We start from the raw sequence: 12513 nt of genomic DNA on the forward strand, positions 1-12513 counted from the left end.
GGAGCCTGGGAAAGGCAAATCCGAACAATCAGAAGTGTGTTAACATCCATCCTGGATCAGTCATCACGAACACTCGACATTTCATCCTTAAGAACCTACCTGTATGAAGTGATGGCAATCGTAAATAGCCGACCTATGACGGCACACCTACTAAATGATCCTGCTGGACCTCAGCCACTTACGCCCAACCTTCTCTTGACAATGAAGTCGTCAATAATACTGCCTCCACCAGGAGATTTTGTAAAGGAGGACCTTTACCTTCGTAGAAGATGGCGTAGAGTGCAGTACCTAGCTAATGAATTTTGGCAAAGATGGAAGAAAGAATATTTGTTGAGCCTACAACAAAGACAAAAGTGGCAAAAGACGAAAAGAAATGCAAAGGTCAATGACATAGTGATCATACAAGACGATACAACACCCAGAAATGATTGGAAGCTGGCTAAAATCACTGCTGTGTACCCAAGTCAAGATGGATGCATACGAAAAGTGCAGCTGCTAATCAGTGACTCAACATTAGATGACCATGGGAAGAGACTGAGTAAACCAGTTCATCTAGTAAGACCAATCCACAAGATTGTAACATTGCTGGAAGCAGATTAGTATAATTCATAAATTCATGTTGGAAATCACATGTGATTTGGTGGGAGTGTAGCTGCCGTCAGAGAGGCAACTCTCATGTTTTAGATCTGTTTGCTAAGAGAATAATTAATAAATAGTTAAATGTTCAGCATGGGTTTTGAATGAATGAGGAGTGTATTTTCTGTTGGTGTATGTTGGTTCATTTCTTGTCATTTAGATAGAACCATGAACAAAAGTGGGAACCTATTTTTCTTTCTGCTTTGTATTGTTGATTGTTGCTGTCAGGATGGGTTTTCTGGTGCACTACATAAAAGGAGACACACGAGGTGCTGTGCTGGTGGCATGTACGAGGCAGTTCATACGTAAATAAGCTGACGCATATATAAAGTCAAACAAGTTCATTTTAAGAAGTTGTCCAAGTTTATTCCTCTGGAGTAAGAGAGGCCAATGAGGTATGTGTTTGTTGTGTTAATTGCTTTTCTGTATGTGAACATGTGTAATTAGCCAATTAAGCGTATTTTCGTACGTGTTGAATGTGCACTTTATGTATTCGTTTTATATGTACATTTAGTTTATTCTGTGTAAAACACTGTTTAGAAAGGTAATTGAAGTTTATGTTTTTACTTTCTTAGTTCTGACGGCATTGTTGGAGAATTAATGCTACAATAAATGTCAGTTGAAACCGAAGAACAACTTAGCCTTTGATTTAACTCGAGAGGAGTAACAAATACTTTGTTGAATGATTGGTTTGAAAATACTCTAAAGCTAAATAAGTTATCCTACACCTAAAACATGATAACGTATGTTTTATCCAATGAGAGTGTAGCGGTGTTTACTTGAGAAGAATAGAAATACTTAATTTATAATTAAGTTTCTTGGGGGTTAGGGTTATCCACCACCTCAGAATTTGTTTAAAGGGACTGAGGAAACCTTTGTTAATAGCCTATGTAATAATCATTCTAATCTTAAGGATTGCATTTGTTCTAAGTGTAGAGACAATCGTAACATTAGTGAACACGCACACGTCAACATATCTTTTACAATGAATGTATTAAGGTAAACATGGATAGAACAAGTTAGATTATGAATTTCATATGAGAGATTGGTTTCAATGAACATAATGAAATGGTCTAATTTACAGAAAGACAGAAATTGTACAGTCAATGATTACATCCTTACAAATCATAAACGGAGCTCATGTCAATTCCATGTCAGGGAGGAAAAAGCATTAGCCATAGTTACGTTCGATCAGGGTGGATCAATGAGGTTGAGGGCGGTTTGCGTCCGAGGCCCATTTGGACCTGTCTCAAGTCAGAATTTGATTGGGGGAAGCTGGGTTCTCAACTCCCTCTCTTTCCTTCACACCTACCAAAGGTGTGAACTGGTCTCTGGCTGGTTCATAAGATTGTTCAAATATTGTTCTGAACATCTTGGTACAGTTACAAAATATAGTTGAATGTTAGTTTTATTCTGTTAGCTTTGTGTAGATACCAAGGATGACTCGGTTATCTTTCAGGAAGGAGTAGTTACTAGAATCAAGATTTCAGTAAAACAACATTTAAAAAAAGTAACAACATTACACAAATCTGATCTGGTCTGATGTGGTTGGATGAGACTCTACAGGTGTGACAGGATGTTGGCTCTGTGTGGTCTGGCTGACCTTCCTAAAAGTACATGGTTAGTAGACGTTTTTTTCTATATGGTCACTTTCTTTTCATGTTAATTTACTGAGAGATCAAATGATTGAAAAGGCTATGATGGCTATGATTAGTGGAATCAGTGTTGTCCAAAAAATCTCACCACAAGTCACTAATGGTGATAATCCCACTGCTGCTTAAAGAGTTCACATTTGCATATCCTAGCGTTCAAATCATTGTCTGCACCAAACGGACCAACATTAGACTTAAATAGGGGTGATAGATAATGACATGTCCATTATGACATGAGTGAAGAGGCTGCTGACTTGCTTGATCAAAACATTTCAGGGCTTTTTTCTTGATTTAAAAGTACTTTCAGTTCATTTCAGTCAGCAGAGCTGTGCACATTACTTGAAGCAACATTCTGAATCATCAAATCATTGTTTATTTAGAACACAGATTTACTCAGATAATGCATGACGTCTACATTTTCTGAGGCATTTCAAACTTGATAAAGAGTAAGAATATACAAAAACAGTGACCTACAGCTCCCAATTACATGGACAGAATAATTTAGTCAAGAAGTCAAAAAACCTATGAACATAAGTAACTAATATGTCAACCTCAAGGCATGTAGAATATTTATTTCACAAGAATGTGCATACAAAGCAGTAAGTTTCCAGAGAGGAGGAAATACATGTTTAGAAGTAACACCCGCTTACTGTTGATTAAGAAACCCACTGTCAAATGTATGTCATATATACATGATCTCTAATTATTTTCTTGGTCTGGAAGGATTTGCTAAGTCTCATTCTCTCCATTTATGTGGACACCGTCCAATGACAGACTCCTTGCTCCTGAGCTTCCTCTTTGGGGCCAATGGCCTTCTCTGGAGGAGTAAGTCAGGTGGTGGGGATAGGGTCACAATGCAGGATGTGGCAGGGGTGAGTCAAAGGGAGACACCCCCCTCCTCTTGTGCCTCCCTGCCCTAACTCCGCTAGACCTGCTGTCCTTGTAAGGTGTCCTTGACAGCTGGTACCTACTCTCAGCAAGAACAGTTCCCACAGCCTTTGACACTGTTGAGGATCTCCTCTTGAAGTTTTTTCCTCTCTTGCTCTTTCTGAGAGAGGTGTTTGGGTAGAAGCCCGGTGGGGGCGCTGCTGTCATTGTTGCTAAGGATCTTACTATTCTGGGTTTTCCACAGGTCTGCGTACAGACTTCCAGGAGTGGCCAAGAGAGACACGTGGTCCCCACGTTCTGCAATCTTACCCTGGGGGAGCAAAAGTGAGGAGGGAGAAGATGATAAATATAAAGAGTGAGAGCAAGTTAGAGAGAAAGAGAAAGAAAATGAAGGGAGACAATGAAGATGGAGAGAGAATATTATCACAGAGCTGAGTAGAGTCTGACTTCCCCAGCATGTGTGTTGTCATTAAAAGTCTCAGTGATGAGTTTGTGCAAAGCAGGATAAAGGTTGGGAGGCCAGCATGGTGTGCTCATCACCGCTCCCGTTGTTAAAACACGTTTAATTGGGACTGCAATTTAACAGAGCACTTCTACACTGCATCAGTATAACTGGCAGTATAATTGCCTTTTTAAATAACTACCACATGATAACTGTTGCTTGTCATATCAGACAACATGGGTTTATGGATCTTGTAAAGTCATTTTAGTAGTTACATTATTCAGCTTTGGTTGTTTGATACAGGCTACAGTCATCACTCAAGTATAAGATAATAATTACAATGTAATTTCAAGGCCCTTTTACATTTTGCACACTTCCCTGGACTTCTTACTGGTTAAGATTAGGGTCAACCACAAAACACAGAAAACTTTGCCAGGTCAAATCCTTACCTGGTTCAGTACTATGATCTCATCTGCGTCGACAATTGTGGACAGCCTATGGGCTATAAAGATGGATGTCCTGTCCATAACCATCTCTTTCATGGCAGTCAGAATGTTCTATAAAAACAAACACAAATAAGGGTTAAACCAACATTACTAGAATGTTGACGCTAAATCATGCTAAACCACATCAATCACTTCAAAGAGGTCAATATTGTTTTGTCAATGTATGGGGTATTGTGTGTATCTATCCACATCAGTTTGATCCCGAGTCCAGAGCACAAGTAGCATACAGTTATGCATAACTGATGCTAAAACCCACTACTTCCTGAACAAAATTAACTCTGCCTCAAAACCTCACAAACTTTTCTCTACCTTCTCCACCCTTCTTAACCCACCTCCCCCACCCTCCCCCTCCACCCTGACAGCAGACGACTTCTCCTCCTTCTTTGAGAAAAAAGTTGCTGAAATTAGCAGTCGGTTCCCTGAACCCACCTTTCCTACCCACTCACCCTCTATGACTGACCCAACTAAATGTCTAAACTCTTTCTTTCCCCTGTCCGAGGCAGAGATCTCTGACCTCATTCTCTCTCATCGCCCCACCTCCTGTCCCCTTGATCCAGTCCCCTCCCCTCTCTTTCAAACCATCTCTCCCTCCATCATAACTTCTCTTCTCCATGTCCTTAACTCTTCTCTTACTTCCGGCACTTTCCCCTCTGCCTTCAAACAGGCCAGAGTTAGCCCTCTACCCAAAAAACCCTCCCTTAACCCAGCCGTCCTCCAGAACTACAGACCGGTATCACTACTACCCTTCTTTTCTAAAACAATTGAACGCACTGTATCTAACCAACTATCAAACTTCCTCTCTCAGAACAACCTGCTTGACCCCAACCAATCGGGCTTCAAGACTCCACAGAAACTGCCCTCCTGTCAGTCACCACTGCCCTCCAGTCTGCCAGAGCGGCTTCGAGGTCATCCGTCATCATTCTGCTGGACCTTTCTGCAGCGGTTGATACGGTTAACCATCAAATCCTGCTGGCCAGACTTTCTGAGATGGGCATCACTGGCACTGCACTTCAGTGGATCTCATCCTACCTGTCGGGAAGATCCTACCAGGTCTCCTGGGGAGGCAAAGTGTCAGGCCCCCGCCAGCTCTCCACTGGTGTCCCACAGGGCTCCGTCCTTGGACCCCTCCTCTTCTCCCTCTACACCACCTCGCTTGGACAAATCATCATCTCCCATGGCTTCTCCTACCACTGCTATGCTGACGACACGCAGCTGTACCTGTCGTTCCCCCCGACTGATCCGGGGATCTCAGCTAGGATCGAGGCCTGCCTCTCAGACATCTCCGCCTGGATGACCGAGCACCACCTCCAGCCGAACCTCGCCAAAACAGAACTCGTCATCATCCCGGCCAAACCCTCCATCTCCCACAATCTCTCAATCACCCTGGGATCGGCGACAGTGACCCCTTCATCCTCTGCCAGGAACCTCGGGGTGACCATGGATGAAGAGCTCTCCCACATTGCTGCGGTCTCCCGGTCGTGTAGATTCACCCTCTACAACATCCGGAAGATCAGGAGTAGGGATGCGTATTGATAAGATTTTAACGATTCCGACTCCTTATTAATTCCTGCTTATCGATTCGATTCCTTATCGATTCTCTTATCAATGTTCCCCTCTACAGCCAACTAGGTCTGTGCGTCCTGCACCCCCCCACACACACACTCGTTCTAAATGAATTTCTCAAACTGGCTTTGACTGTCTCTGAAATGAGCTAATACCTACCACCTCTAGGCCTCTTCAGGCCTCTGTTTTCAAAACAAAATCTAGTTGGAGATAGAAACTTTCAGTTTCCTTGTGTTCAAGCTTCTATTACTCAACACCAGTAGGACTTACAGGGGTCCTAACAACAGGGGAAATAACTTCAGTGTCACCTTTCAAAAGAGACCATTTATATGCATGTACTCCAAATGGTTCAACAACAGCTTTCAATGTACTTTGGGTATGTTGTTTAGGCGTTTTCAGGCACATTTAACAGGACTATTAAAAGGTTAAACAATTAAAATGGTAAGTTTAATAATGGATTAAAAATCGATATGCTCAGTTTAATAATGCGACATGCGAACGTTTGCTGATAACACACGCCGCCCCGATAACGTGAAATGATCAATAAGATCAATACTAATGGGAGACGAATGCCAGAGCTAAAATGTATGCTTCAAACGACAGGACAGAACTATGACTGTTACGTGCTTGCACGTTGTGTTTGCCCTGCCTGTCTTGTGTTCTGTTTTGTGTTGTTGTTTTGCGTTCTGTCTCGTACTACTGCCTCATTCTCCCACGTCATCGGTCATCAGATGTGCACACCTGGGTCCCATTGGTCATCAGTTCGTTGCCATACCTGTTCCAGAACTCCCATCAACCGGTTCCCTTTAAAAGCCCTTTGTTTCTGTGTTTAGTGTGAGAGAGGACTGGTTTTGTGTTGAGCTGTGGCAGAGCTCTGGTATGTTTGGTATTGGTTTTCCTGGCTTCCTGGTTTACCTCTGTTTATGCGTTTGTCTTTACCGTTTACTTTGGTTTAGAGGCCTGCTTGTGTCTTGTCTTCAGTTTCTTTTGTTTCTGTTTGTTTTGTTGTGCGCACCGGGACAAACGGGGATAGGTAAGATACCCCGGGGTCTACATTTCACACCCACATAGTAGCACCTTTTGTTACTTCCCCGGGTTATCAGTGAGCACCACCCACTGTCTTTTTTAGGTGCTTAGCACCGGTCTAAGGGGCGGGCGGGTTTGTTTATGTTTTTTTCTTTGGTGCCACTGATTGTCCTCTTTGATCCCAGTGTTGCTGTGTGTAACGAATAAACGTTACATTATTCATATTGAGTATCTGGTTTGTGTGACTGCACCCTCACTGGCTTTGCCTGTAGCCCTATGTTGCGTACTTCCACTCCGAGCCATCGGGAGACGTAACAGTGACCTATGCTCTTTTGTAAAGCTCTCTCTTGGAAGTCGCTTTGGATAAAAGCATCTGCTAATGGCAAAATGCATAAATGTAATAAAACAATCAGCCATAACATTATGACCACTGACTGGCAATGTTCCCTCTAATTTCTTTCCGCATTGAGCAAATTGAAATCTGTCTGAGCGCAAACTTCAGTACTCTCAGCAAAGTTTACAGAGAACCACGCTAGCTTCTTCGTAGCTAAATATATAAGAAAGCTTCACCAGCCTACCTGGACCATCGCTTGTGTTCGTTTGAATGATTTCATCAAGCCATTCGTGTTTAAATGAAAACTTTCCCCCTTTTTTGGGCGCCTGCAAAGGTAACGTTCCTGATTTTCGTTGCTAGTCAAAGCTTGAGCTGAGCCCCAGGTACGTCGTTTTGTTAAAAGCTTGCGTGGGCTTCGCCGCATTTGACCGATCAACTGAACATTTATAGTTTTTATAAAATAATAAAAAAAATACTGATTTTATTTCGTGCACAGTCTGAAAAATCTAGTGCGCAACTGGTCTGCGCAGCTTAGAGGGAACATTGCTGACAGGTGATGTTAATTACATTGATTATGTTGTTATCATGGCACTGTAAGGGTGGGTGTCAACCTGCCCCCACCTCTCATATGCTAAAGTCTGGAGTTTCTGGACGGACTCTACTTGATGGCTCTCACACCCCAGTGTGTAACTTTCTTGGCATTGCTAGTCATATGTTTATAAGTAAGTCAGAACTTGGTCTGATTGGTTGTCCTTGTGTATAAAGGGAAATGTGAAGCATTGTTCCCCTGAGACCTTCTCCTCAGCTCTGGCTTGTCCTTGTACTCATTTTCTTTGCTCACCTCTTGCTGTCTCTGTGATTTACAATGATCATGGTAGAGTTGGTAAGATTTAAAACCTTCATTTTGTAACATGTTTGCCTTGATTTCATTCATTTGCAATGTAATTAAATGTGTATTTCATTTTAACCTTACTTTGACCATTCTTGCTCTGATTAAACTCAGAGTCAAGTAACTATAATTATATTTGTATTGGCATTATTTGTGTTAATAATCTAGCTGCAGAATTTTGAATGAGCTGTAGTCTTTCAGTGGTTTTCTTGGGAAGACCAACGAAAAGTGCGTTAGAGTAGTCCAGCCGGCTGGATATAAAAGCATGAATTAACTTCTCTGTATCATTTCGGTTTATGAATGGTCGTACCTTCGCTATATTCCTCAGATGAAAGAAAGCTGTTTTGGTCACTTTATTAATGTGAGAGTTGAAATTAAGTCCAGGATTACACCGAGACTTGTCACCTCTGGTGAGGGGGTTAAACCTCCTAGATTCTTAGTTAGCATCTCTCTTTTGGATTTGGGGCCACATAGTAGGACTTCAGTTTTGTCTTCATTTAATTTAAGAAAGTTATCATTCATCCATTTGTTTATTGCTGACAAGCAGTTAGTAATGGAATTTATGGCTGTTGCATCGTTGGGTTCAGTGGATATATATAGTTGTGTGTCATCCGCATAGCTATGGAAATCTGTTATGTTGTCTGATTATATGTTACTGATTTTCCTGACTAGCCGTCCGTCCGTCATTTTACGGAGACTCCTTGGCTGTGATTGGTCCGTATTAAGAACCGCTCGCGTCAGGGGCGGGGTTGCCGTGACCAACAAGATGAACCGAATCCTTTGACCGCCATTGCTGTAGGTTTTCACAATTCATATCAGCTAAACAGTACATGGAAATCAGCATCTGAATTCAAATGTAACGAGAAATGGGCAGTGTAGTTGCTGAAAATGTGCTTATTTTGTTGATGAAACGGCTCATTTGTAAATTAGCTACGACTTTTCGATAACCTAGCAAGCATCGCAGTGCAGCGCCACCTACTCTTCTGGCGGTGAATTGTTTTCAGCACCCACAGCATTCGGAGTACAATAAATTCAACGAATCCGTCCAACTCCGTCCTTCTGTCCATAACAGAGTCGGAGTAGTATAAATCGGCCTTTCGTGTGATGCATGTAAATGTGCTCATGGTCATGTTGCAGGATCTACTGATGTCAGTTTCACCTCCACTAGTAATAATACAAGCTCTGATCGAAGTTATTTTGTTATTAAAGAACAAGCAAGCTCTTCACATTTAACTGCTGAGGATGGAAGGGGGGCAGGGACAGTGTTAAGCAGCTGGTCAATGGTGGAGAAGAGAACTCTGGAATTTCTGGCATTTTCTGTAATAATGTTGGCCTTGCTAGACGGATGGTTTTTGTTGTAGAAAAAACATCACACTGCTGTAATTATGACGATGGAGAAATGATTATGGATTATATGATTGAAAATGAACCTCTTAATCACCTTTTTTTACTTTTAAACGCTATATTACTGAAAACCAGGTGCAAAGCTGTTGACTGATTAGTATTGCCACTAATATGCAGACGATATTAAGCCCAAAGTGCAAATCTGGATATTTAGGGGCTCAGGGCGAGAGAAGACGGTGTGTATAGGCTTCTTCCATAGAAAACTACAAGGCCCAGATATCATGGGACAGATTTACGACCCTACACCCAGGAATCTAGTGCAGCTGGTCTTCAAGGCCAGAGCAGGCCTGATTTCTATGCAACTGTATTCTGAAGCCCCTAGAGTAAGAGACCAATGGTGTGACAAATGCATTATGCATCTGTGACCAACTATAACGTACCAATGGCAAAATATCACAAAATAATAGAGAGTAAATATATAAATGAAATGTCTGGAGAAAAATTCCAGTCAGACCCAGGGGTCTACTCACGTTTGTTGGAATCAATCCTTTGTGTTGGATTCGAATAAACGCTTTGCATCATACTTTGCTGCCGTTTCCGTGCTGTTTTAAATGTTGATATTGGTTAAAACTTAGATTATTATTTCGACAACAATTTGGCGAGCTCAGCGACCAGGAGATTGATGAGACCAGCCTAGGATCCGTGGGGGACAAGCAGTCGGATTCCGCTTTGGCCACAAAACTTAGAAGGTAGGGCAGAACCTTTCCATCTGCTAATTCTATGCGTTTTCCGAGTGCATGTTCATCCACGGGCCAGGTTCCGGTAAGACTCTCCTTCAAAATAACCTATTTCTTTTAATTAAATTAATAAACTAGAGCACTGCAACCAAATTTTGATGCAAACATATTTGTATGTTTGTCATTTTGTATGTCTGTCTATGTATTGTGTATGTCTTGTAAGCCATGGTGCAGAAAGATTGAATGATTAATATGTCACGTTCAGCTATAGTTTGCTGGATTTTCGCATGTCTAACATTCGCCATTTGCTTAATCTGGATCGCCATAGCAGCAAAACGCAGAATTTAGGTTAAAAACATACGGAGTAGGCTAATTAACCTTTGCTGTGCGCTTGATCTGGAGAGTCTGCCTAGCAACTGCTGAAGTGCATATTTTGTGAAGCGAAGGTGGCTCAGACGGGACACCCATGGTCGTCCGTGTGTAGAAAAAGTAGTTTAGCAATCTATAGTATATTCTCATTTGGATTCTAGTGTGTGAAATAAAAGTTGTAAAAGTTTTCAGCTGATTCCCCTGAAGGACAGGGAGGAAGGACAAGAGGTCCTTAGAGCGAGTGAAGCTCTTAGCCGGCATATTCTCGAGTGATAAAGAATAAACGCACACAGCGATAGAGAACACCAGTGGCCAGAATTAATGCATGTAAATTCGCTTATGTAACCGAATGTGTAGATATTAGACTAAAGTCATATAAAGACATGTCACCGTAAATAGAGAAACAAACTCATATCCAGTTTAAACAAGTTGTAATTTGGTCAAAGTAATCCAACCCTGCCCGTTTGGAACTCTCGAATAACTTAGATTATTATTTCGACAACATTTTGTTATAGGTGGTTAGTGTATCTTTGTAGATATTGTAGTGGATTGTGATCTTTTGTTTTCCTCCATTTTCTCTGCTGCACTGCATTTTCTTTTCGTTTCACTAACATTTTTATTTCTCAGCCATGGGGAGGTTCTGCTTGTTGACTTCCTTTTGGTTTTCAGGTGGTGCAACAGAGTCTAACACAGATAATAGTGCATCATTGAGGTTCCCTACCATTTCATTCAGAGAGCATTCATGATTAGTTGGCTCATATAGAGCAAATTGCTCAGAAAATGTCATCATAGGTCTATCGTCTAGATGTATTTTTTGGACTAAGAATTATTTTGTTGTTTTTGTTGGGATGATTTCAACATTAAAAAGTATACAATGGTGGTCTGAGAGGGGTAGATCAGTTATTGAAATATTATTGATGTTTAGTCCAGTTGTTATTACTAGATCTAGTGCAGGGGTGGCTAACCAGTCCAGCATAAAGAGCCAAAAAAAACAAAAACTCACCATAGCAAAGAGCCACACATGCACGCCCGCACTACAACAGCGGCTTACAGATCTAATGACAGTCATAATACAAAGCATAACCGTTTTTATACGACCGCACAGGGCCTTGCGCCACTCTGGTTTGCAATCACAAAAATATGTTCTATTTTCAATATCTTGACTCGATGACTCGATCTAAAATGAAATTCCCGTTTGTCAAGAAATCTCATTTTTTCATTCATCATTTACGTTACACCACAGGGCGTTAGTGCATGCCCTGTGAGAGTGCGAGGAGGAAGGAGACAATCGGGAGAAACAAACGTCACCTACAAGAGAGCAAGACCGATTTTGCAAACATGAGTCAGTTGCTGAGAAAAGGAATAAAACTAAAAAGAAGCAAGAATTTCACAAGTCGATTCGAGGATCGCTGGATAAATTTGTCAGCACGTCTTGCAGAAATGGTGTGGCTCCGCGCGCGCGCAGGACAATGGCTGTCGGAATTATGGACAGTCTCCGTGCGGGTTGAAAGTGATTCTTGCGCGTGCATCACGTGTATGTCAATAATCAGTGCCTCGCATGTTAAGTTTGCACACGGCCTGGCACCCTCCCTGCGACAGCTCTGTGTGGTTTGTTCAAGTCTTAAACAATGTGATACGCGATATGAAATACGAAAGGGTCCATATATATATATACACAGTATATATTTTTTGTATTCCTTTTATTCCCCCAGCCGCTCAGTAAGAGCCTCACAGGAGCAGGCAAAGAGACGCATGCGGCTCGCGAGCCGCAGGTTCGCCACCCCTGATCTAGTGTGTTTTCATGCCGGTGTGTTGGGTCTTTTATGTGTTGAGTTAGATCGAAACTGTCGAGGAGATTTAAGAGCTCAATAGTTCTTGGGTCTGCTTTTTTATTTACTTGGATATTTAAGTCTCTGTTTAAAACTACTTTGTCATATCTAGTGACACAGTGATAATAGTTCAGAGAATTCTTGTATGAATATTGGCGAGTGCTTGGGTGGCCGATATATAATAACAAAAAGTATTGATTCGGTTTTGAGCTCTATAGCAAGATATTCAATTGATGTAAATTCACCTAGCTCAGTGATTTTGAACAACAGTTTAGATGAGAAAATAGCTGCGACTCCT

General features: G+C 41.7%; 1 protein-coding gene across 1 annotated transcript in view; it reads right to left on the bottom strand.

The window, feature by feature from the left end:
* Positions 1 to 1649: 1649 nt before the first annotated feature.
* Positions 1650 to 12513, bottom strand: part of abcb7 (ATP-binding cassette, sub-family B (MDR/TAP), member 7) — an 80155-nt gene continuing 69291 nt past the window's right edge. Inside the window, exons 15-16 of the mRNA XM_067247763.1 lie at positions 4068 to 4175; positions 1650 to 3486 (exon numbers count right to left, since the gene is read on the bottom strand). Coding sequence (XP_067103864.1) covers positions 3262 to 3486; positions 4068 to 4175 — 333 coding nt within the window. The 3' untranslated portion in view covers positions 1650 to 3261. The remainder of the gene's footprint in view (positions 3487 to 4067; positions 4176 to 12513) is intronic.

The sequence above is a fragment of the Osmerus mordax genome, chromosome 12 (assembly GCF_038355195.1).
Source record: "Osmerus mordax isolate fOsmMor3 chromosome 12, fOsmMor3.pri, whole genome shotgun sequence".
Lineage (NCBI taxonomy): Eukaryota > Metazoa > Chordata > Actinopteri > Osmeriformes > Osmeridae > Osmerus > Osmerus mordax.